Source organism: Halichondria panicea, chromosome 11 (assembly GCF_963675165.1).
Source record: "Halichondria panicea chromosome 11, odHalPani1.1, whole genome shotgun sequence".
Taxonomy (NCBI): domain Eukaryota; kingdom Metazoa; phylum Porifera; class Demospongiae; order Suberitida; family Halichondriidae; genus Halichondria; species Halichondria panicea.
The window spans coordinates 6,495,180-6,518,855 of record NC_087387.1 but is presented as its reverse complement, the minus strand read 5'-3'; the positions used below and the strand labels follow the sequence as shown (position 1 = coordinate 6,518,855).

Here is a 23,676-nt window from a genome sequence, read left to right as displayed (position 1 = left end):
ACCCCCTCAATCTTGTCTGTTTCTATGGTTACACTGATTGTTTGTATGTCACCACACCAACTGTATACAAGTGTGCTTCACTGTTACTGTATGTTGTCTTGTGTATATAATGTATATCGGAAACAATATTCAATCAACTGACACATAATTGTACGATAATGATGCTTATAATTATATAATAAACATGGAATTCCAATTAAAATTAACTACTAGTGTGTAATGGAAGGGATTGATGTGTACACAGAACTGATAGTCCTGTAACCACTCTCACCACCAAGTACACACAGTTTGCCAGATAGTTCAATGCAATAACAACAGTTCATTTTCTCGGGAAGGTCACCACATTGTGTCCACTGGTCTTTAGTGGGATCGTACAGATGGATGCTTGAAGTAGCGTTACCTCTTTGTACTTCACTACCCCCCACAATCAGGAGGGTGTTGCCGATGGCGATGGGAGACGACCGATACAATGGCACACTTCCGACAGATTCCCACACACCAGAACTGGCTCGTGATATGAGGGAGGGTACATGAGCTCGAAACACTTCTTTAGTGTCTTGACGTACAAGATACAGTGTGTCTCCAATTAGGCAAGTGATGTAGTCATCAGTGCGGGGAAGTGGTTCGGCTGTGATCCATTTGTTACTTGTGTTCAGAATGTTCACGTCAGCTATCCTAGTGGCGTTTGAGTCAACTCCACCGATAACGATCAGATGGTTCTGATATTCAACAACTGCTGGCTCAGCTAATGCTTTTGGCATGCGGGGAAGTGACTGGACCCATTGTCGAGAGCTCTCATCGAATGTTAGGATGGTATTCGTCTTCTCATTAGTTGACCTGTCGCGACCTCCGACCACTAGCAGTCGACCTCTCAGTGTTGCTATGGTGAAGTTCCTCACTGGAGGAGGTGGCAGCTCATACCAGCTATCCTGATCTGGTGTGTACACTAGCACAGTCTCAGTCCAGTTACTCAAGCCTCTCATGTACACCTTCCCGTTGATAGCCACAGGTTGACCGTACACTCTCAACACAATCATCGTCCTTGGTATGCGCTTGCATGTTGTCCAGTTGAAGGTGATGGCAGTAGGAACAGTTGGTTGTGGTGTGGTCGACTTGTGTGGTAGCAATGCGTTTCCAGTGCTTGAATCAACAATCTTGATTGGTTGTGTGGTTTTGTTTGTGGTTGCCTGTAAAAATAGATTCATTGACATTATGTGAGTGGTGGTATTGCACAAACAATTAAGGTTGTATTATTAAAATAATTAATTAAGGGCATTTTAGTAGTTGTTGCCATCCCAACCCATTGCCCCACCCACTGACACCACCACCCTTCTTGTGGGCATACATTTGCTCATCAAAACTATTATTCCTATTCTAGGCAATGGCAACCAAAAGTACACTCAAGACAATACATATTGAGGCACAACTCCATGTATGCATAAGGGACTCCCCCCTCACACAGTCACCTCTCTCTGTCCTGAGCCCTGAGGTGTGTCCTCCCGAGGCTGTATCTGTAGAGACCTCACTGAACTGGAGAGATGAGCAATTTCTCTGCGTTGAACTTCCAACTGCTTTTGTTGGAGAGTGGTCAGTTCTTCCAGTCCACGAACTTGCTCTCGATTCTCAGCTTGAAGACGATCGATAGATGCTTGTAATCGAGTATTTTGAGTATCTTTCTCAGAAATTTGATGTTGAAACTGATCAATTTGAGCTTGTTTCTCATTGGTAACTCTTTCAGCAACTTGCTGTATCTCTTCATCCTTCACAGCCACCTGTTGAATCAGTTCCAGCTTGGTCTGGGTGCAATTCTGAGGGAGTGTTGTTCTAACCTCCTCCAATCCTCTCAACACCACCACAGCAGATGGTCGATCTTCAGATACATACTCCAGGCAAGCGAGGGTCAACTGGACTAGGGGGTGGGTCTCACCAAGAGCTGCTTTCATTGGTTCGATGTAATTTTCGCGGCGTTCGATTTCAGAGCGAGCAACCAGCCTTCGAGTAGCTGAATCATAATAATTAGCAGGTTTGAGATCTTTGGGAAAAGTTTGCGTCAGTGTGAAGAGAGATACCACACCAAAGGAGAAGATGTCTATGGCAGTGTTGTATCGTGTGACCCCTTCCTCTTGAGCTGCCTCTGGTGGCATGTACACACCAGTGCCTGGCATTTGAGTCATCGAGGCAGCTAGCCGGCCAGGCTGAATGTTCACAATCCTAGAAACACCCAAGTCTGCTATCTTGGCATTGAGACCGTTATCGACTAGAATGTTCTTGGCAGACAGATCACGATGGGCAATGGGTGGAGTGCGGCTGTGCAGATAGACCACCCCTCGGCCAGTCCCCGTCAGAAGGTGCACTTTGAGGCCAATAGGAATGTTGGGGCTGGTTTCCAGAAGGTTGTCGAGGCTGGTTTGTAGCTTCTCCATGAGTAGGACGGGGAGTTGGGCTCCAGGGAGATAGCACACCCCCAGGAACTGTACTATGTGAGGGTGACGGAGCTGGCTCATCAGCTTACACTCCTCCACGAAATCATTCACCCATTTCTCAACCTGTGGGGGAAATCAGCCAGTAAATATAATCTATGCTGACTAGAAAAATAAGCAGTGGATAGATCTACCTGCTGTGGAGAGCCCAGGTTGACAAGCTGTTGGTGCAGTTTCTTGGCAGCTACCGTTGCTCCAGGTATCTCCACCTCCTCCACACTGCCATAGGCACCTGCTCCTAGTACACGGCCAGTCAACTCAACAGTAGCGACTAGGAACTGCTCCAACTCGGGAGCTGTGATTCTGTTACATGTAGCCATCTTGTAGGTGAGGGGGAGTACCTTCTTGTTGGGAGTGTCTTGTAACTTACTACGCATGCGCAAACTTAGTCTCATGAATCAGCCGCACCTTTGGTGTCTGTCACTCTTTACATGAACTCATGGGCCACGGCGGATTTCCAACGTGACCAATGAGATTGCTCACAAGCATTAGGTGAGTTGAATAGGAGGCAGCAAATAGTGAAACTTTACATGCGGTTGAGCAGCAAGCAGTGATGTGGCTGAGCAGAGATAGCGGATGTGGTTGCATTTTTATGGTTTTGTTAGCTTGTACAGTGACGTAATACATTCCATTGTGAAATGACTTCACGTAAAGAGTGCTCAGACTGACACCAAAGGTGTGGCTGATTCATGAGACTAGCGCAAACTAGGGGTGACTTAACACCCACATGATTTTGTTTTTTTTGTTTTTTTTGTACAATAATAGGATAAAGAGCTGTTATATGGGCCCCTGCAGTCCTTGAAATCTTCTGAAATCTTCTGAAATCTTCTGAAATCTTCTGAAATCTCTAAAATCATTGAAATCTTCCAAAAATCTTCTGAAATCTCTAAAATCTGCAAAATCTCTGAAATCTTTAAAATCTTGTAAAATCTCCCGAATCTCGAGATTTTAAAATCCCATACACAAATTTTCATAGTGTCGGACCCCTCAGCAACTAGTCCAACCTCCTCAGCTCCAGGTGGCTCCTATTGTGGGGGGCGTGCCGGTAGGCATAAATCATCTGCAGATCCTGCCACCTATAAATCCTGCTGTCATAGCATCACTTACATTGCCTGAAAATGCAGTGCAGCGTTTGTGCCTCCAATTCAAGACAGCCCTGGTCTTGCCATCAATAGTCTGAGGAGTATACGTAGAGTCTTTGAGAAGTATTTCCGAGAACCGAGAGGCCATGCACTTTACCGTTATGTAAACAGCTTGAGAATGAAGCCTGGCAACTGGTTACCTCTCGTTCCCTTAGATACCTATACTCTCCCTGACCAATGGGAGCATTGTTACTGTTACCAGGACCCTCAGGCCCCCATTTCTTAGCTACCCTTAATTGTACCCCTTCATTGATAACACGTACCTTTACAGTGCAGTGATACTGCACCCGAGCAGCCCCTCCGCACATAATTAATTATATATCTGCATGTAAACGTAGATGCAGCATTATCTTTAATTGTAACACTGTCATTAATTTTTATAATTATGATTTGAACCTCTCGTTTAAACGAGCATGCTGACTATAAAAGGGGCGTGCCCTGGGCACTCTAGTCGGAAATGATTAAATATGGCCGTGTGCGGTAAACTCTCTGGCCTCTTTTGCTTCACTGCTCGCTTCATGCACACGGTTTTACTTTGATACGCCCTTATAGCCTGCATGTAGCACCTTGGCTCACGAGATACTTTGTTCCAAAAAAGAGCAAAAAAAATGGCTGAAAGATGTGACAACTCTTGTTCTCTACCCAAGAAGAAGCGTGCTAGGCATGGTTTTCGGTACCAAATGGAGCTGAATTTCGATACTGAAGATGCAAAGCAGGCTTTTGTAGCTAGGATAGATAGGGCAAAGCTAGAGGCTCATTGCCCTTGGATAGCAGAGAGGTTATTTCTGTCTTGTTGGACAAGTTGGAGCATTATCAGGTGAGTGTGTATGATAACAAGTTGTCCGTACTCTGTACACTAATAACATTTATAATCGTGTTCTCAGAACGAGCACTCGGATTGTAACGAAGCGTCACCCTGTAAGCGTCCAGGGTACAAGCCCACGAAGATAAAACTAGAGGATCCTCTTGCAATCGAGTCATTCACGTCAGCACTAAAAGACACCCTTATTTACAAGAATGCCGAATCAGTGTCGAGTGAGGTTTTTTTCTAATTATTATATAAATTTCTATGATGTTGTTTTTACAGTGTCGAGACACATTCTGGGTGGAGTCTTTCAATCACCAGCTGCTCACATACATCTCAAAACGTGTACACTTCGTGGAAGCTACATTCAACATGAGAATGAACCTTGCTATTATGGACTGGGTACGTTATGCTGGCTAATAATGTATGTGTGACTGTACATTCATTCATTTGTTTACTTCAGAACGAGAATGTACATAGAGAGTGTACAAGTGAACGACTGGTTCAGGGCATGAGAAGACCGGATCGTAGGACTCCCGTAAGAGTGCTGGTGGAAAAATCATTCAACTTTGCCGGAGAAATATGGCGAGCAGCAGAGAAAAGTTGACCTCAGGTACTGCGTATAATATATTTTATGTGCAATCTACATAATTTATTTTACATATAATTTAATTTTGCTACATGTATATATGTGCAGTGAGTTTGTAGAGGACGTGCAACCTGAGCAATCAGATGAACCAGTAGATGAAAACGAGGACCTAGTAAACGATGGTGTACATGTACTTGACGAAGGTCTTTATGAAGACATATAAAGTAAGTACGTATCCGTGCAAATTTTGACTAGCCAATCAGCATTTTATAATTGCATTTTACATAATTAAACAATAAAGGAAGTAGAAGACTGGAAGTCTGTGTATGGAACTCCATCTGGATTCGGAAATCGCTCACGCACCTCCTGGAAAAGGTATATAGCAATTGATTGTACTTGCACTGTAAAGTGGGCATCATTTATAACTTACTCTCAATACACAGTCAGGCATCACATCCCTCTTGTCATGTGCACTGGTTTTGGTCACTTTATATGCCATATATAGAGGGTGATTCCATACCCCCAACTGACCTAGCAGCGTCCAATACTTTCTGTATAGTTTGAAGCGCTTCACCATGTTCCCCAAATTAGGTGCAGCGCTTCCAATCAGCCAGCTGGGTGGTCTGGCTCTGACACACGGTGACAGGTGGCAGTACGGGCAGGGACCCTCTCCATTCAAGACTGGAGGATCATCGTGATCATACCCTCCGGGACCTAAGGAAAGTACCACTCATTTTATTCATATGTACAGGTTAGTGACATTCACCTTTCTTAGGCCTCAAAGGACCGGCTTCACCCCCAACTGTCCTTACTCGAACTCGAGAAACACCTGTGCAAAAGATAAGTGATCGTCATCCATATCACGTGATAATTATTGAAATTAATTCCTCTAGAATTACCTCTCTTTGCTGGAGGGGGAGCAGCTTCACCACTGGATGTATTACACCCGCCTGACACTGATGGTAATTTAATTGTATTTGAAATCATCATTCTAATATTTACTTTCCAGTGTTACCTTCGGATGGCGCCGAATCAATTTCGTCAAGAGTGACGTCGGGGAACAGCGCAAGCAACTTCTGGAACTCCTCCAGAAAGTGCACTGGAGGATGCTGGCTGTACCGTACCTGAAGCTGAATAGATGTAGATCTACATCTTATTTATGTAATGTCTTCTGTGGTACCTTGAGTCTTGCTTGTTCTGTATAAGTAGCCATTATGTGTTTTTTGTTTGCTTGTGTTAAAAAAAAACCACGTGCATGTATCCCCACCCTGGTATAAAATGCGCATGCTTGTTTTAGAGCTGTCTAAATCGTTTGAAAGGGCTATGAAGAGGGAAAAGAAACGAGAGCTGTTTACAGATATTTGAATGTTGGAGCTGGGGTCAAAGGTCTGCCCAGGGCACGGGCCTTTTGTACCGCAACAGGCGGAAGTGAATCTAAACATTAACCGCGCGCGCCTTATAAAGCCAACATGCTCGTGACTTTGCCAGTGCATATATTCTTTGTCCTTACCTCACACTCACATATCACACACCTCACACACACACTATGACATATCACACACCTCACACTCACATATCACACACCTCACACACACACTATGACATGTCACACACCTCACACTATTCAAGTGACTGTGTTGAGACTAAATTCATGCCAAATTTGATCGAGAGGAGTGCTCTTAGACTACTAGGTGTTACTGTATGCTCCCCTGGCAACCAGACCACCACTCCCCAGCAATAAGTTAATTATGACAATGAGGAAACCAATAACCCCAACAACATGAAAACCTTTTTTTCCTTGCACGGCCTTGTCTGCCGCCACTTAATTCAAAAACGTGGCCAAGGCGACAACTTAAATGGATGGTATACATTCACACGACAGGAATATGCTCCCGTTAACTGCTCGTATTAAAGTTTGAATCGATAAACACCAAACACAAAAGGTTAACAAAAAGTCTCAACATAAGACATTTTATAGAAGAACACACTGTACAAATAATTATTTAATTACAGGCTATAATAGTAATTAATACTGACTGCAGGGTCGTTTGGGATCGTAGCTCCTAAAAATGATACAATGAAAGCATCGACGGTGCTGATGCCTCGGTGGATGTGTCACAACTGAAACAAATCCTCCAGCTCGTTATGCCTCTGTGCGCATGCGCAAGCGAGGTATACGGTAGTGTGTTTGTGTGTGTGTAGACTATTTCAGCTGCTCAAGGATCAATGAAGTTGCAAGTAAGAGTTTCAATAGCTTGAATAGGCTTCTAGTCATGTTTTCTTGGTATGCTATTTGTGGATTTGCAAAATAAAGCTTCGTTCTCGAGTTATGCCTAGTTTTGCTTACTTGGAATGCCATTGCCACTGACACACTCATCTGAATATCACCCTGCATGTATATTTATCAGGTATAGTCTACGTAGCTAAGTTGGGTTGTCACCCGGTTTCCGTTAAATGCAGCCTTTTCAGAAGAGTCCGTAGCAAAACTTGTTCACAGAGTGTTGCTTCTCTACTTAGTAGTTAGCTCTGCCATGGCTCTAGAACGCTAGCTATTGGTAGCTGCACGAGTGAGAAGAGAGCTGCAAGGCTCTGCTGACTTTAATTTTAGACTTGAACTTTTGGCATTGATCGTTTCAATCATGGTCATTCATTACCCACTATTTGAGTTTCCCTGCGATGCATGCAGCAAAATTAAAATGTTCATCATAATTGTGTGTATAAAAGCTAGCTATTAGTAGTTTATGTTATGTAGCTTTGGCACCTCCACCGAGGAGGCATCAGCACCCGCGGTGCTTTCATTTTTTGTTTAGTACTAACATCATTTGAATGCATGGTGAAGTTCTACTACTAGTAGAACTAGTAGAACTTCAGTACTAGAACTAGAACACTAAAGTGCAAATCCTCGGCTGGTGACATTATAATAGAAACCAGGCGAGTGATAAATGCAGTAGATCTACCTATAGAGCGGTTGCATCGACGTCATCGCATTACGTCATAAAAAGTTTTTGGAGGACAACCTCCCGAAAATTTACATGGCGGCTGTATGGCGCGCCGTGTGTTTCAATAACAATGTCTGCATATACATAGGCGTGTCCTGGTGTGAATATACCGACATAGCATGCACGTGCAATGATCGCCTTATGCAGTGATCATGCTAGCCTCGACTCAAGTCTCGGCCTTGAATCGAGGCTATGATCATGCCTGCACATGCAACCATTAGTCTCTGCACATGCAGTGATCATGTCTGCACATGCAACCATTAGTCTCTGCACATGCAGTGATCATGTCTGCACATGCAACCATTAGTCTCTGCACATGCAGTGATCATGTCTGCACATGCAACCTTAGTCTCTGCACTAGCCTCGATCCCAGGCCGAGTTTTCGCTTTTATAACGGTTAGGCGAACAACTAGTACTAGTTGTCTGCGCATGCGTCAAATTTTCATTGTATTTGTGGTCGGCAAAAATATTTAATAAATCAATAATAGAAATTTGTACACAGAAAATGCACAGAGTGAGTACACAAAAGATGCACATAGCCTATAGGGAGCTGCTTCACAAAGGCCTGGGGAGTTGCCAGTTGTGCTGCAGCACGATTACAGTGACCCAGGGCAACTTCAAGATGATTGAATGCCTTCAAATTACGTTTCAAAACGATTTAGCAGGCTGCTGGACTTCTTTGATTCTAGGCTCCAACTCGTAACTCAGTTAAACTTTGCTTGAGAAACGTTGATGACTCTGAGCTACCCAGCAACGCTCGAACGAGCAGGTCATACTCCAGTCCTGTAAGTATAGGACAATATTAAAAGAAACCAAACACGGTTAAACCCTTACCTCAAACTGTCCAGTCTCGTCCGTTAGTATAGCCAAGAGGAACAATGTTGGGATAGCTGGATAGTAGCCATTGCTCCTGCACAGAGAAGTAGACATTCAAAATACGTGTAGATCTATACATTTAAATTTCTCGTATTAAACAGGTTATAGTGTCATTGTCGACGAGCTGATGATGGCAGCACCAAGTTCTTTAGCTCACACTCTTCACTTGATCCACCATATTAATGATAATACTATAGTCTACCTAGATCTTACCAAACATGAACAAGGCTTGATAGCATAGGGCCCACACAAAAATATCTGACCTTAACAAGCTTGACAAAGCTTTATACCTCTTCCCTTGTTGTTCAGTCTTCAGAATAATGTTTTCTAAGCTTCAGAGAAGAGAGAAGCTTCAGCTAAGAGCCATTCCAATCAATTCCAATAATGATAAAACGGGAACTGACTTCTAGTACACGATAGTACACGAATATAAATGTCACGAAAGTGAACGAGAATATCCATTCGTCAGAATCTGACGAACGACCGACGCATGCGCAGACAACTAGTACCAGGCCTAGTTGTTCGCCTAACCGTTATAAAAGCGAAAACTCGGCCTGGGATCGAGGCTATCTCTGCACATGCAGTGATCATGTCTGCACATGCAACCATTAGTCTCTGCGTGTGCAGTGATCATGTCTGCACATGCAACCATTAATCTCTGCACATGCAGTGATCATGTCTGCACATGCAACCATTAGTCTCTGCACATGCAGTGATCATGTCTGCACATGCAACCATTAGTCTCTGCACATGCAGTGATCATGTCTGCACATGCAACCATTAATCTCTGCACATGCAGTGATCATGTCTGCACATGCAACCATTAATCTCTGCACATGCAGTGATCATGTCTGCACATGCAACCATTAATCTCTGCACATGCAGTGATCATGTCTGCACATGCAACCATTAATCTCTGCACATGCAGTACAGTACAGGTGTACCTGAGTCCCATTGAGAAACATATACTTTGACCTGATGCAGCAGCTCTATTTAAAGCACGTGTATCAAAGATGTATTAAAAATTAATGATGGATATAATAGATGATATGGGCATGGATGAAGACGAATCTGCCATTGAAGTACTCGGCTGGAACACATTTTGCATGTGCAGAGATGATCACTGCATGTGCAGAGACTAATGGTTGCATGTGCAGACATGATCACTGCATGTGCAGACATGATCACTGCATGTGCAGACATGATCACTGCACACGCAGAGACTATAATGGTTGCATGTGCAGACATGATCACTGCACACGCAGAGACTAATGGTTGCATGTGCAGACATGATCACTGCATGTGCAGAGATTAATGGTTGCATGTGCAGACATGATCACTGCATGTGCAGAGATTAATGGTTGCATGTGCAGACATGATCACTGCATGTGCACAGACTAATGGTTGCATGTGCAGACATGATCACTGCATGTGCAGACATGATCACTGCACACGCAGAGACTAATGGTTGCATGTGCAGACATGATCACTGCATGTGCAGAGACTAATGGTTTCATGTGCAGACATGATCACTGCATAAGGCAATCATTGCACGTGCATGCTATGTCGGTATATTCACACCAGGACACGCCTATGTATATGCAGACATTGTTATTGAAACACACGGCGCGCCATACAGCTGCACAAAACTCTCAGATTAGCTTTGCTCTCTTAGCAGAGAAAGCGAATTAAGCAACTTTAATAGCTAAGACGATCAAAGGACCCCTACCTGAACTGCTGCAGAGGAAATGAGTTTGATGTAAGCTCTCTTGCGCTTATAAATTATCATATTAAAATTATGGATCCAGAGTGCATGAATAGATGCAAAGCAGCTGAATGATTCCAACTGCTGAGTCAGCAATAATTATATGAATCAAATGGGGCGTGGTCTCAGTTTGGCCACCTTCTACCATCTCAATAATTTTATAGCTAGCTAGCTGCGTGCATCCATATCCAGTCCTGGCGGCCCAATTTAATTTATATTCTTCCCTCATCACTTAAGAGCTCACCAAAATGGTTTATGCCAATTAAATGGTGAGAACAGATTGATGTTAGGTACGTATGTACGTGCACATTGTCTTTGTACATTTACTACATGCAGTACCAATCTGTCTCCAAGCGCTTAAGCTTGCTGTATCTTTCTCGCTCGTCTATGTAAAGCCGGTAAGCAGTAGGAATTCAACTTCTCATCATTATGGCACCTGTGGGGCTTGCCATTGATAGAAAGCGGTAACACTTGCTTACCAATGGTGCCAATCCAAACAAGTATCGCACTAGCTTAGTCGTAACTTTTGGGCATGCTGCACACTGCCATTCTGTTCTTTTAATTGTCACTATAAACTGTATTGTACTGTAAGAGCTTTATATTAACTTTGATGTGTTCAAACATCCCCAGCAAAAACTCATGGGCATCTTCTTGCTGATTTGGTCTCCAGTGAATTAACAACCCTTTCATTCAGAAATTAGGTGAGAGGTATACGTACTTATGTCTAGAACGTTTATCTGATCTTACTTTTCATATTAGAATATACAGCTGATGGACACACGACAGAGTTTTGCTGACATTCATTTAGAGAATTTTCAAAGCATACGCCAATTTCATGACAATGCTCTGATTGAGTAAACGTGTACATTTATTTTAGTGTGAGTCAGATGTTTGCAGTGTCTCATTATTTTCCATAAACCAGGGGTATAGAATACACTCTGTATCACAGAATTTGCAAAACAGGTGTTCCCCCCATGTTCTGCAGCCCTCCTATAGACATGATCAGGAGTGCATGAATATTCATGCACTCCTGACATGATTAGTGGTTCAGGACTATTATGTGAGGGCGGCCATAACCTCAAAAGGGCTGACTCAGCAGTTGGAATCATTCCTGTGTTTAGCCTTCCTCAATAGGATCTATGTCTATATCTGCTAGCTGCCGTTTAGATCTAGTCAGCAGCAGCTTTATATGAAGTACATACACAGTACATCTAAATGATCATAATGGCAAGGGAGCATATAGCGTACTTTTGTACTCGGATTACCTTCTGATGTATGCACACACAACACATATACAGGCCTGACAGTGAGGGTGTGCTCCTCTCAATGATATGGTACAAAGATTTGGATGCTTGCTTCTGTCATCTTCTAAGCTCAATAATTAACAAGAGTTGCAGTGTTTTTTGTTGTTATTTACTCTTTTTTTGTCAATCTTGAGTCAACCAACATTCATATTGCTCGACCCATAGTTATTAATTAATGTTTCAGAGACCAGAGACGATGTCGGTAAAGGTATGTACACTGAGCACATAATTAATACATGTACTGACACATGATAATAACACATCAATGTAAATTTTATCTTGACTCTTGTCTCCATCAGTCTCTGTGTGGGAGAAATTATGTAATCATGAGCACTCAAAGGAGGTACTGTATAAGTATACGAGATCACGGATAGGAAATAACAGTTGACCTTTTTTTTTTTAGAAAATTTCAGCTGTTATTTTGCCACCCCTGCAAACCTAAGCTATCTAATCTCCTCGATCTATTGAATACCATAGTCAGCGCCTTGCACAACACACATAATTTAGCCAGACATACCACGAACGAATGTAGCCTCGATCCCAGGCCACTCTTCCTTTTTGAGGCCTTGTGAAGGAGGCTAGAACGAATGATGAACAAGCAAAGGTCACATCTACAATGTACTTAAACTCAACTGTGTATAGTACTTGAGATAGAAAAATACTTGAGATACATGTACCGGTATAGCTAAGTGTAACGTAAGGTAAACAATGGCCCCGCACCACTCTATCAAAGGAAACCATTACACTTATTTTTTGGCTCAAACTGAGTGTGCAGTGAGTGTACTTTACAGCTTCCAAATCATTTTTACAAACTTCCCCAAAAATATTATGGTGGCGCTTAAGCGCACAGCTATTATAGTGTTGAGTGCAATCTTTAGGTAGTATGCAGTGGACCAACTGTATGGTTTGATTTTTTGTCTCTGTATTTTACAGCAGCTCTACGGACGAATCAAATGCATGTGCATAATAAAAGAAAAGCCTACTGCCTTGGGCCTGACATCACATCTTTTAATTACAGCAACCGTTGGAGGACTTAAATAATGGCATTCAGTCAGAGTTGGCGCTGTAATTACAGCATAGTACACAAAGAGCACTTACATTAATTTAATATTGTGGTGATCGTGTCCCACACAATCCTCCCAGCCAGCAATGATCGATGCCTGACGTGACATGATCGGGCACTCCTACACCCTCTTCATTTGAACATAATTATGGTAACCATCTTCACACAGAGCTCAGCTTGTTCAGCTAGTACACTGTCAAGAACCAAGCAAAGGAAAACCTGACAATTTTGTACTGAGATATAAATGTGTGAGAATAAAGCTAGTGAATTTCAATGGATTTCCATAGCTTGTACATCATGATGCATGCAAGTTTCTCACCTCAACCTTCTCTGTAAGCTAAGGTAGACTTACAGTTACAATACTAGAGCACTCTGTATCCTGGATCATAGTTCTACTGTGCCAAATGGTGTCCGGTTCCTTGTGTACTTTTACATTGTTTACACCTGTGTTTTTGGAGGTTGTCCTCCAAAAACTTTTATGCGTGGGTGGATGACGCGCGATGCAACCGCTCTATGCTGTATTAAGGGTGCCTGCACATAGTAACAAATTGACATAATTTAACCACAAAAATGCACCGTTTAGATCCTGAGACTTGCACACGCAATATTTAATTTCAATGCGTGCGCTAGTATAGTAGTAACCACAAGTAACAACATAGTGGTTTTGTGAGAATGTCTTCAATTAAATTAACTACAAGCTGCAAAAGAAAATCAGGTAGCTACACAAACTAATAAATCAATAACAAAATAACACAATCTAATAAATACAGAGCCAGATATGTAGCAAAGGAGTGCCTTCAGTATAGTAGATGGGAGAAACATAAGTGTGCCAATAGACCCCAGTCTTGGTACAATCACCACAAATGTCCGAGTTCCGAGTTCCTCAACTAGCATTAGTCACACACAAATAATTATTTCGCAGTTTTAATTTTCGGATTAATGTTCTAAATACAAAAATTGGGACGAATACTTCATTGTCCAATTCCACCACCCACCTATACCCTCCACACACACACACACACACACACCCTCCCCTCCACACACACACACAGGTGTGAGTGTTGTGTGGCTAGCAGTGAGTCTAGTGTGTAGTGTGCTGGCTCTACTGAGCAAGGAGCAAGGTATAACAGCTCTCCCAGTCTGTGTAGCAATGGACTTCCTAGTACTGCACAAGGTCAGTACAACTATACACTGGCTATGTAATTATTTACTGACCATTGCGAAATTGTGGAACCGGACATGCATCTTTGGGGAACAGTTGTTTGGCATTTAGAACCTGGCCTTCATATCACAGTGTGTCTTTCTTCAGGGAGCGTTAAGAGGGTTCCACTGCATTATGTATTATCGTATAATTATCAGGTTTCAAATGCGACGTTCTTTTGATTGCAAATTGCTAGTTTTCGCATCACTCACAATTGCAAGACACACAATGAGTGAGCATTTTCCCATGCTTTGCATCAATAATGCTTATATACATTAACCTCGCATTCAAAACTCGATCTATACGATAATAGATACTCTAGATCTATTGATCTATTATTTATATCACAACCTCCTCAACAGTTGAACCTTGTATGGTTTCTGCGCCCTCCTCCCCCTGATCCTGATAGCCATACCCACAATAAGGGGAACATGAGACCTTTCTTTGTACGAGGGATTGCCGTGGGCGTCGTTGGACTGGTTGCCATAGTTACACGGATATTGATATCAAACGGACAGCCAACGGCAATGTTCAAAGATAGGTAATAAATTTAATTTCACTATCCTCATTATTAAATGATAGCTAACATTGAGTGCCCATCTTGAGTGAGGTTGTCAATTTCACAAATAATAGATGTATTTTGTAGCTCTTTAAATGGCCTCCAATGATTCTCCTTGTCTCCTAATAGGAACATCAACCCTCCACTGTCCCTCTCCTGGCCATGGAGACAGTTGAGTTGGTCTCATCTAGTAGCCGTCAACTCTTGGTTAGCCCTGTGCCCCTCCCCCCTCACAGCAGACTGGCGCTTTGGTGCCGTCCCCCTCACACTATCACTCGCCCACCCCCACAACCTACACACACTCCTCACACTACTCACACTCACTGGCTTGACGACCTTTGCCCTCTACCGACGATGGGGGACAGTGTTGTTTGGTCTGAGTCTGCTGGTGTTCCCGTACGTGCCAGCCTCCAACCTGTTCTTCCCTGTTGGGTTTGTTGTAGCAGAGAGAGTACTCTACCTGCCCAGCATGGGACTATGTCTACTAGCAGCACACGGACTATGGAAACTACTGCAACACACACAAACAAAGCAATCACTGAATATAATGATCAAAGCAGCTCTTGTATTCCTCCTGCTAACACACAGTGTTAAGACAGTGCACAGAAACAGTGACTGGAAGGACAGTCTCTCGCTGTACAAGGCTGGTGTCAAGTTGAACCGTAATAACGCTTTATTAATGAGCAACATTGGTACGTGATGGCAGGAGACTATGAAGCAGCTGTCAAGTTCTATGAGGCTGGGATGACAGAAGAAACATAAGTGTGCCAATAGACCCCAGTCTTGGTACAATCACCACAAATGTCCGAGTTCCTCAACTAGCATTAGTCACACAGCAGGTTGGATTGACTCTTGATGTTAATACACACTGTCTTCATTTGTGTCGAGTGGAGACGTTTCTCTTCAGTGCTTTGGACGTTGTACTATCCACGATTCGAGCTGTTCATGGCACTATCCAGTGTTGTCCTTTCTCCTATGGCCACCTGCATGTTGATACGTCCGGTTGAGTGGCTGGTTGGGTCTTCCACCATGTTCCAGCACACAATGGCATCGCATCCTTCAGAAGCTGGAGATCCTTGCCACCAAGTTAGCAGAATGGTCCTGTGGTCAGGTACGAAAAAAATATTGTGAACAGGGGTGATGACAAAAATGGGTTGGTTCCTATGGATGGATTCTACCTGACCCGGTGCCACTACATAATTATTCACTGTACATGCACATGTATTGTCCAGATGAAGGGGACAGTCACCTTGCTGGCAAAAAACTTGGGATGGAGGACCTATACTTACAAACACGCTAGGAACTCGTCTGGAAGGTTGGCAATCTGTGTTATATTATTTATTTTATGTATCACACTCACAGGAGCTCATTTCCAGATGTCCTGGCGATGGAGGCAGTTACGACACACCATTCACTGATCAGCTGTGTGGACCTCACAAAAGCGGAGGTTCCACCAATCTGATGCCCGGGGAAGCCAAGCATTACTGCAGCCCAGACAAAGAGACTGGTCCAACTTGGCCTGGAGCACAGCACTCTGGTGACACTGAGGTCCAAGAGTGGTATTACACAGGCTTTCATGGAAGCTCTGAAGGGGAAGGGAGTGAAAAGCAAGGCCCTGTGTATCAAGCTAGCAAAGCTAGTTCATAGTTTACCTTCAAAGTCCATCAAAACAGCAGCCAACCCTGGCAGAAGTCTATGAGCCAGCCAATTGTCAGCGCTGTCTGTAGCCCCAGCGTTGCCTATCTCTTCTCTTCAGGCTGCTCTACTATTAACAAAATAATGGCTCTTGGTCTTCAACGTTAATTCTGCACTCTACGTACGCAATTGGGGCGTGGTCTACAGGCTTACGTCTTAAACGAGCATGCTGACTATAAAAAGGCGTGCCCAGGACAGCTCCGACCGGATGCAACGGGAAAATGGCGAAAATGAAAAAAATGAATTTACTTGAGTCTTGCAAAAAGACGCCCTTGACAGGTATAATGCACATTCTTTACATTCTTACGGTCTTCTTTTGATACGCCTTCTTCCGCGCTCTCACAAGATAGTAGACATGACATAACTTAAAACAAAAAATGGCTGTCAAAAGTTTATTTTCAAGAAGTGTTCTCAACCTCAGAAGAAGCCTACTGGGGTCCACAGGAGCTTTGGTTCGAGACTGAAGATACCAAGCAGGTCTTTGTTGATAGAATTGACAGTGCTAAGCGTTTAATTTTCTTGCTGCCAGAGGTTCATTGGCCTTGGAAAACATGAAGATTTGGCAAACTGATGTTGTTGTTGAAGAAGGTAAATAGTCTAGTCTATAGTATAAAAGTAAGTAGTATAATTATAGTATACAGTAAGGTGACTTTATCGACCTACGAGTGCTTTTTAACATTAACATTTCATTTTACATGGATAAAGTAACGAAGTGAAGTGTTGAAAGTCTGTAGGGCCAGGGAACACCTAGTGGGTTCGGGTATCGTCCAAGCACCTCCTGAAGAACGGAAATTGATTGTACTACTATTGTAAGTTTTAAATATCGCACAAAGAGCAGCTGGGTGTTGTGGCTGTGGTGAAGGGTGGGGGACTAGTGACAAAATGGACGGGTGTTTTTTCTGTTCAATTACTAGTGGGTCATCATGCTCATAGCCACCATGACATTTGTATAATAACCTTCATACATAGTCATTGTTATTAATAACGTTCATCTTTTCTCAGGTCGCTTTGAAGGACTACCCTCACTTGTTGACAGGACAGTCTTCCTGGCATCAACCTATGTATATAGAAAATGTAAGTCTTACTACTGTATCAAGCAATAATTATATCGTTACCTCTCTGGCCTCTTTTCTGGAGGAAGACTCACTGCTAGGGGTTGGTAGTTCTATTATTCATTCCCACATTATTCCACATCCCATGTACTCGCGACTTTCATCAGGCCTACAGATGTTTATACTACTGACTCGACTGACCTGTATTTCCAAAACCTGCCTATTATTCTCACTAAAGTTCCCATGATACCAGCATAATTCTTCCCCAAAATGATGCCAGCACTACCAACCCCTACCCGGGAGAGCTCTCACTTGTTTGCACCCTACTCTACAACTCTAAATGATAGCAAACATTTGTTTGATATACTGACATTAATTAATGCTGATATAAATTCTTTTTCAGAATCAATTTCGTCAACTTTCTACAATGCACAATGGCGTAGTCTCAAGCCTCAATGCCGTCTATTTATATGCAAGAAAGCAAGGAAAACTCTTTGGAAGAGTTCACTGGAGTAATGCTCACTGTAGCTAACCTGGAGCTGTATAGACATAGCCTTTTACTGTACCTACAGACCTACCTAAGCATTATTTATTTGTCAGCCATAATCATAAATTTTTATTTTTGTCTTTTTGATTCTGGTAAAGAAAAAAACCCACCAGGAATGTTATTCCCCTCCCTTCTGTGTGTTTTTTTTTAGTGTTCACAGTGTGTATGAATGGGTTCTGAGCGCTTTTGCGCAAGAGAAAAAAACAGCTCGTTACTAAGGCTTGAATGAAATTTTCTGGGTCAAAGGTCGCGTCCTGGGCAGCTCTTTTTATACTCAAAACTCGCTCCGGGATCCGGAAGTTGCTAATGCGGTAATTAAAGCCAACATGCTCGTTTAATTTATACTCTAGCGTACGCGTACGCTAGAGCCAGATATAAAAAGTGTTCGATCTGACTATCTACGTACAGGACTTGGTCTATATTTAGCATGCTGCTATAATTAGGTAAGGTGAACAAAGTTACGGGCTGACTTTGTCCATATACGGTCTAGATTTTTCTCTAGAGGGTGTGTCATGACAAAAAATTCTCATAAATAGATAACAAAGGGATTTTACAACAAAAGCTCTTCGTAATGTTGAAGAGCTGTGTGTAGTGCACCTGCAAACAAACGATCAAGTCCATAGCTCTACTGGTTTCCTAGACGGAACTTCTTTTAGCTAGATAATGAAAATCAAGTGTAAAATCTGTTCTCATCATCCTTTCCTCTCCATTTTTGGAGTGCACACTAGTAGAGTGTTGCTTCATAATCCTGTGAAGGATCCATGTCTCCCCTAGCCCTACAGGTAGTTTCATAGTTAGCTTTCCCTAGCAACGTGTGTGTGGGCGTACGTGGGCGTAGGTGTTCCAGCACCCTTAATATACTGAGCTGACACTAGCACAGCAACTAACACTACAGCAGTAACAACACAACTAAACCATAGACTCTAGCTAGAGGCATGCTGAAATTGGGAGCAGAGTTTTAGTGGTGCATGAGACATGGAGTTTCTAAACAGTCAGAAAGCAATGGTTCCAGCTGATGCTCTTACATAGAAATTTATTATGTGCAGAGAGGTGGTCATACAGAAAGTGGGCGTGTCACCTGGGTCCAGCTACTGATCTTCTGTGTTGATACTTACAGACTAGCTATTCCTTGCTTAGTAGACTGAACTAGCCGTAGTGCTAGCTATTTTGTAGTTTTATCTAGTTATAATCACTGAGCTGTGCAGCTTTAGGATGACAAGAAATGGTACGGTAGCTATGGAAGCTAGAAAACTAAATGCAGAAAGTGGGCGTATCATCTCGTTCTCCAGCAAGATTCTTTAGCTATGAATGTCATTAACGTTATCCTGTTGCATCATTACTTTAGGTGCTATTTTTAGTGGCACAAGTAAACATTGCAAGCGAGCTTATGCTTTGGTGTGCATGCACATGCGCATGTAAGACCAGAAAGCCAGAAATCGGAAAAAGCGGAAGTGAAGGTTAAATGAGTGGGCGTAGCAGGGCAATGCATTCCAAGGTTAACCCTTGACTTTGCGCAGATGTAATGAGATGCTCTTGCCTGATCACTCTACTAGTATGTTAGTAAGTAGAGAGCTGGCCAGCCTAGTTTTAAGAGTCAGGTAAGTAGACTCTTCATTGTCTGCAGTATAGAGCTAGCTACTTGCACATGTCTGCAGTAATTATGTCTGTACACTGAGCTAGATTTAGTATGATTATCATAATTATTTTAAGGTGTGTTAATTCAGCCAGTCACCTAACTCCTACTTATACTGACTCCCCAATTTATTGTCCTGAGGTTATTTGGCTCTACTGAACACGCCGAGCCACTTTTCTGACTTTCTGAGAGCCATGAATCATGGCTCTCAGAAAGTCAGAAAAGTCAGAAAAGTGGTTCGAGAACGGGAACTGGAATAATTATGTTCAGTCCTGGTCTATAGACAAGTATCAGCCAATAAGTTATGTATACTGGAACTTGCTGAGAAACTTTTCTGACTTTCCGAGAGCAGTGATTCGTTAACGGGAACCCTGAATATATTCAGTGGTACTCAAATTTACAATGTTGAGGTTACTTTAATCGACTGGAACTTGCTGAGCAACTTTTCTGACTTTCCGAGAGCTGTGGTTCGTTAACGGGAGCCCTGAAAAATAACATATTCAGTGCTGGTCTATAGACATGCATGCAGATATCAGCCAGTATGTTGATATATATACTCAAGTTTACAATTCTGAGGTTACTTTAATCGACTGGAACTTGCTGAGCAACTTTTCTGACTTTCCGAGAGCTGTGGTTCGTTAACGGGAACCCTGAAAAACAATATATTCAGTGCTGGTCTAGACATGCATGCAGATATCAGCCAGTATGTTGATATATATACTCAAGTTTACAATTCTGAGGTTACTTTAATCGACTGGAACTTGCTGAGCAACTTTTCTGACTTTCCGAGAGCTGTGGTTCGTTAACGGGAGCCCTGAAAAATAACATATTCAGTGCTGGTCTATAGACATGCATGCAGATATCAGCCAGTATATTGATATATATACTCAAGTTTACAATTCTGAGGTTACTTTAATCGACTGGAACTTGCTGAGCAACTTTTCTGACTTTCCGAGAGCTGTGGTTCGTTAACAGGAACCCTGAAAAACAATATATTCAGTGCTGGTCTAGACATGCATGCATGCTGATATCAGCCAATATGACTCTTCTGAGGTTACTTTAATCGACTGGGAACTTAATTGCTGAGCAACTTTTCTGACTTTCCGAGAGCTGTGGTTCGTTAACGGGAGCCCTGAAAAATAACATATTCAGTGCTGGTCTATAGACATGCATGCAGGTATCAGCCAGTATTTTATATAATTATACTCAAGTTACAATTCTGAGGTTACTTTAATCGACTGGAACTTGCTGAGCAACTTTTTTCACTTTTCGAGAGCTGTGGTTCGTTAATGGGAACCCTGAAAAATAATATATTCAGCATGCAGATATCAGCCAGTATTTGATATAATTATACTCAAGTTTAAAATTCTGAGGTTACTTTAATCGATTGGAACTTGCTGAGCAAGAACTATAGCTGAGAAACTTTTCAGACTTTCCGAGAGCAGTGATTCGTAAACGGAAACCCTGAAAATATGGTCAGTGCTGCATGGTCTTAGACAAGCAGGTATCAGCCAATACGTTGATATGCCCAATTAAGATTGAGGTTACTTTAATCGACTAGAAATTGCTGAGCAACTTTTCAGACTTTCCGAGAGCAGTGCTTCGTAAACGGAAACCCAGAAAATATATTTAGTGCTGGTTTTAGACCAGCAGGTATCAACCAATACGTTGATACACTCTTCTCGGGTTAATTTAATTGACTGGGAACATGCTGAGCAACTTTTCAGACTTTCCGAGAGCATGCAGTGCGGAACTTGACCCTGAAAATGTTCAGTGCTGTTCTTAGACAAGCATGTATCAATTAATACCTATAATAATTATATACCCAAGTTTACAATTCTGAGGTTACTTTAATTGACTAGAACTTGTTGACTTTCCGAGAGCAGTGATTCGTAAACGGAAACCCTGAACATTTGTTGAAACACCCCTTAATATAAGGTATATTCTATACCATGCAGGATCCAACACAGTAATGATACACAAACGATCTTCATTATATAGTCAAGTCCAGTTATGTATATATTATAGTCTACAGCGAAATACAATAATTATAGATGTAGGTATGGATATTAAGCAGGACGATAATTATCATGAGGTAGGCAGTGCATGATGATGCTGCAATACTAGAGATTGAAGAAGATATGAGAGTGAGTGAGGAATACTTAGAATGTGCTGAATCAGAGGTATACAGGCATAATTACAGTTACAACATATTAAACTGTCGATGTGTACAGTGTGTTAATTACGTAATGGTTATGCTACGTTTATAGTTTTAGTTTTGTGGTAACGTGCCAGGCCAGTTTCTTAAAATAATTGTCCCCATATTGGAAGGCATGCAAGCATATCCCTACCAACGATCGGAGCGCCCCAATGATAAAGGCTTACTATACCATACACATATACCGTGACAATCTGTCAGTGGGTGAAATTGAAACCCATTAACCAACCAGAAAGAAAAGCGCATGTGTTGCGTACAGACGAAAAAGGATGCCATCAAAGTGAAATTAAAAAGAAATTCGAGCATTAGAGGTGCAAAAATAATTATATCAATAGTTCTTGACTCAACCAGAAAATCAAATTAAAGGAAGATTTGAGAAAACCATGCTTTAATAATTACGTCCAGTGCATTCAAGCAATCCTTAGCATCAAGTTCTAATGAGCATGATAGACTATCCTGTAGACATATAATTTAGGTACAATTGCAAGTGGATAATGTCTTGCGCATTGATGTCTTTTCGAGGTATCTCATTTTGCACAAAGCAACAAAGCAATCAGCAGTTGCGTCTCCAGATTTTTTTGCTGATTTTCGATTTTTGTTAATTTTGGATTTCTGGTTCGGCTTGAGTGTGAAAGATGTTCTGAGTTGTGTGTGTCACTATGACGCTGAAAGTGAAAATTATTCGAAGCAGTGCTATATAATTATACTGAGACATCTCAATCCCAGCTAGGGCAAGGTAACTGCATGTATAAATTGTTTTATGCTGTAATAATTAACACTGTGCATTCTCTATATAATTATAATTAGCTATAACTGCAATGCATGCATGTGACTGTTTAATTTAGAAACCAATAGATTCTGTGAGGTATGAAATCAGTTGATTGTATCTGCATGTACACATTGATGGTGTCCTGCATGCATGCATGCGTCCAATGAGAATTATTTATAGAAGAATGAAGTTTGCTAATGTCTTCGTTCTTGATGTAATCTGCTGAAGATATCATGATCAGGTCATTTATGCATATTATATGGGAACATGCAGTTAAAACATTCCAGTAGTTTTAAGCATCTAAATAGTGTCATACAATTTGTCTCACTTTTTCAAAACTCAGCTAGTGTATTTAAATAATTATATAGGGCATACTCTTTCAAACTGGAAAAGCTCTGTTACCTGTACTATAATTATGTGCATGTGAATGGCATTACACACTATTGGTGAACTGATAATTATATGAAATGGCTGAGTGCATGTTATATATGTACCCATGGCTATAACTATGCCATGGTATTATGTGAGATACCGTATACGTATTGTGCTAGAAATAATATACGAGCATATAAAATTATGTATTTTGGCCAATTTTAAGGCTCCTATATAAAACGTTATGTGACATTTATTTATGCCGTTTCGTCTAGTATAAATGCCACGATTTCAATGGGAATTGTTCCCTGCATGCAGGCCTCTAATTAATTGTGCGATGTAATAATTATCATAACCGCTCGTATTAGTTAGTATATATCTCGCATTAATATAGTAACGGCAAGAGCATAAATAATATATGAAGAGAAGAGTGTCGAACTACCAATACCTCTATACACAAAACTGTGCACAAAGTAACGTGATATCCTGTCAATTGCGCAAGCTTGCGCACACATTACGCAACGCACAGAATTTGTTAGCAGTGAGTAAAGAGTGGAAGTGAAGAGGATCAACCCGACTATTGTCTCTATTTATGATTTTTGTGAAA

At 41.9% G+C, this 23,676-nt stretch overlaps 3 protein-coding genes and 4 long non-coding RNA genes across 9 annotated transcripts in view; 3 read left to right on the top strand and 4 right to left on the bottom strand.

The window, feature by feature from the left end:
- The window catches only part of LOC135344131 (scavenger receptor cysteine-rich domain superfamily protein-like), a gene marked incomplete in the record, with an annotated part of 804,697 nt that overhangs the window by 259,396 nt on the left and 521,625 nt on the right, over nucleotides 1-23,676 (bottom strand).
- LOC135344098 (probable serine/threonine-protein kinase drkD) lies at nucleotides 117-2,844 on the bottom strand. Its single transcript, XM_064541194.1, has 3 exons — nucleotides 2,615-2,844; nucleotides 1,467-2,546; nucleotides 117-1,187 (listed from the first exon to the last, which is right to left on the bottom strand). Exons 1-3 carry the CDS (start codon nucleotides 2,798-2,800, stop codon nucleotides 210-212), a joined length of 2,244 nt encoding a protein of 747 aa, XP_064397264.1. The 5' UTR covers nucleotides 2,801-2,844; the 3' UTR covers nucleotides 117-209.
- LOC135343533 (uncharacterized) lies at nucleotides 4,189-6,246 on the top strand. 2 transcript variants are annotated; one of them, XR_010397191.1, is made up of 8 exons: nucleotides 4,189-4,439; nucleotides 4,507-4,657; nucleotides 4,710-4,829; nucleotides 4,891-5,040; nucleotides 5,125-5,244; nucleotides 5,318-5,391; nucleotides 5,608-5,978; nucleotides 6,026-6,246. It is a non-coding gene; the product is annotated as an uncharacterized LOC135343533 (long non-coding RNA). The 2 variants fall into 2 exon arrangements; XR_010397190.1 differs by having other exon boundaries at nucleotides 4,190-4,439; nucleotides 5,125-5,240.
- LOC135344420 (uncharacterized) lies at nucleotides 8,472-9,453 on the bottom strand. Its single transcript, XR_010397449.1, has 3 exons — nucleotides 9,155-9,453; nucleotides 8,850-8,925; nucleotides 8,472-8,798 (listed from the first exon to the last, which is right to left on the bottom strand). It is a non-coding gene; the product is annotated as an uncharacterized LOC135344420 (long non-coding RNA).
- Nucleotides 10,738-12,124, top strand: LOC135344254 (uncharacterized). 2 transcript variants are annotated; one of them, XR_010397399.1, is made up of 4 exons: nucleotides 10,738-10,925; nucleotides 10,993-11,054; nucleotides 11,287-11,357; nucleotides 11,416-11,493. It is a non-coding gene; the product is annotated as an uncharacterized LOC135344254 (long non-coding RNA). The 2 variants fall into 2 exon arrangements; XR_010397398.1 differs by having other exon boundaries at nucleotides 10,743-10,925; nucleotides 11,287-12,124.
- On the top strand, nucleotides 16,920-18,207 carry LOC135344240 (uncharacterized). Its single transcript, XR_010397366.1, has 4 exons — nucleotides 16,920-17,066; nucleotides 17,184-17,287; nucleotides 17,481-17,552; nucleotides 17,934-18,207. It is a non-coding gene; the product is annotated as an uncharacterized LOC135344240 (long non-coding RNA).
- LOC135344188 (alpha-parvin-like) overlaps nucleotides 18,589-23,676 on the bottom strand; it is a 59,593-nt gene continuing 54,505 nt past the window's right edge. The window contains exon 12 of the mRNA XM_064541358.1: nucleotides 18,589-18,608. The gene's annotated coding sequence lies outside the window, so the exon portion shown is untranslated. The remainder of the gene's footprint in view (nucleotides 18,609-23,676) is intronic.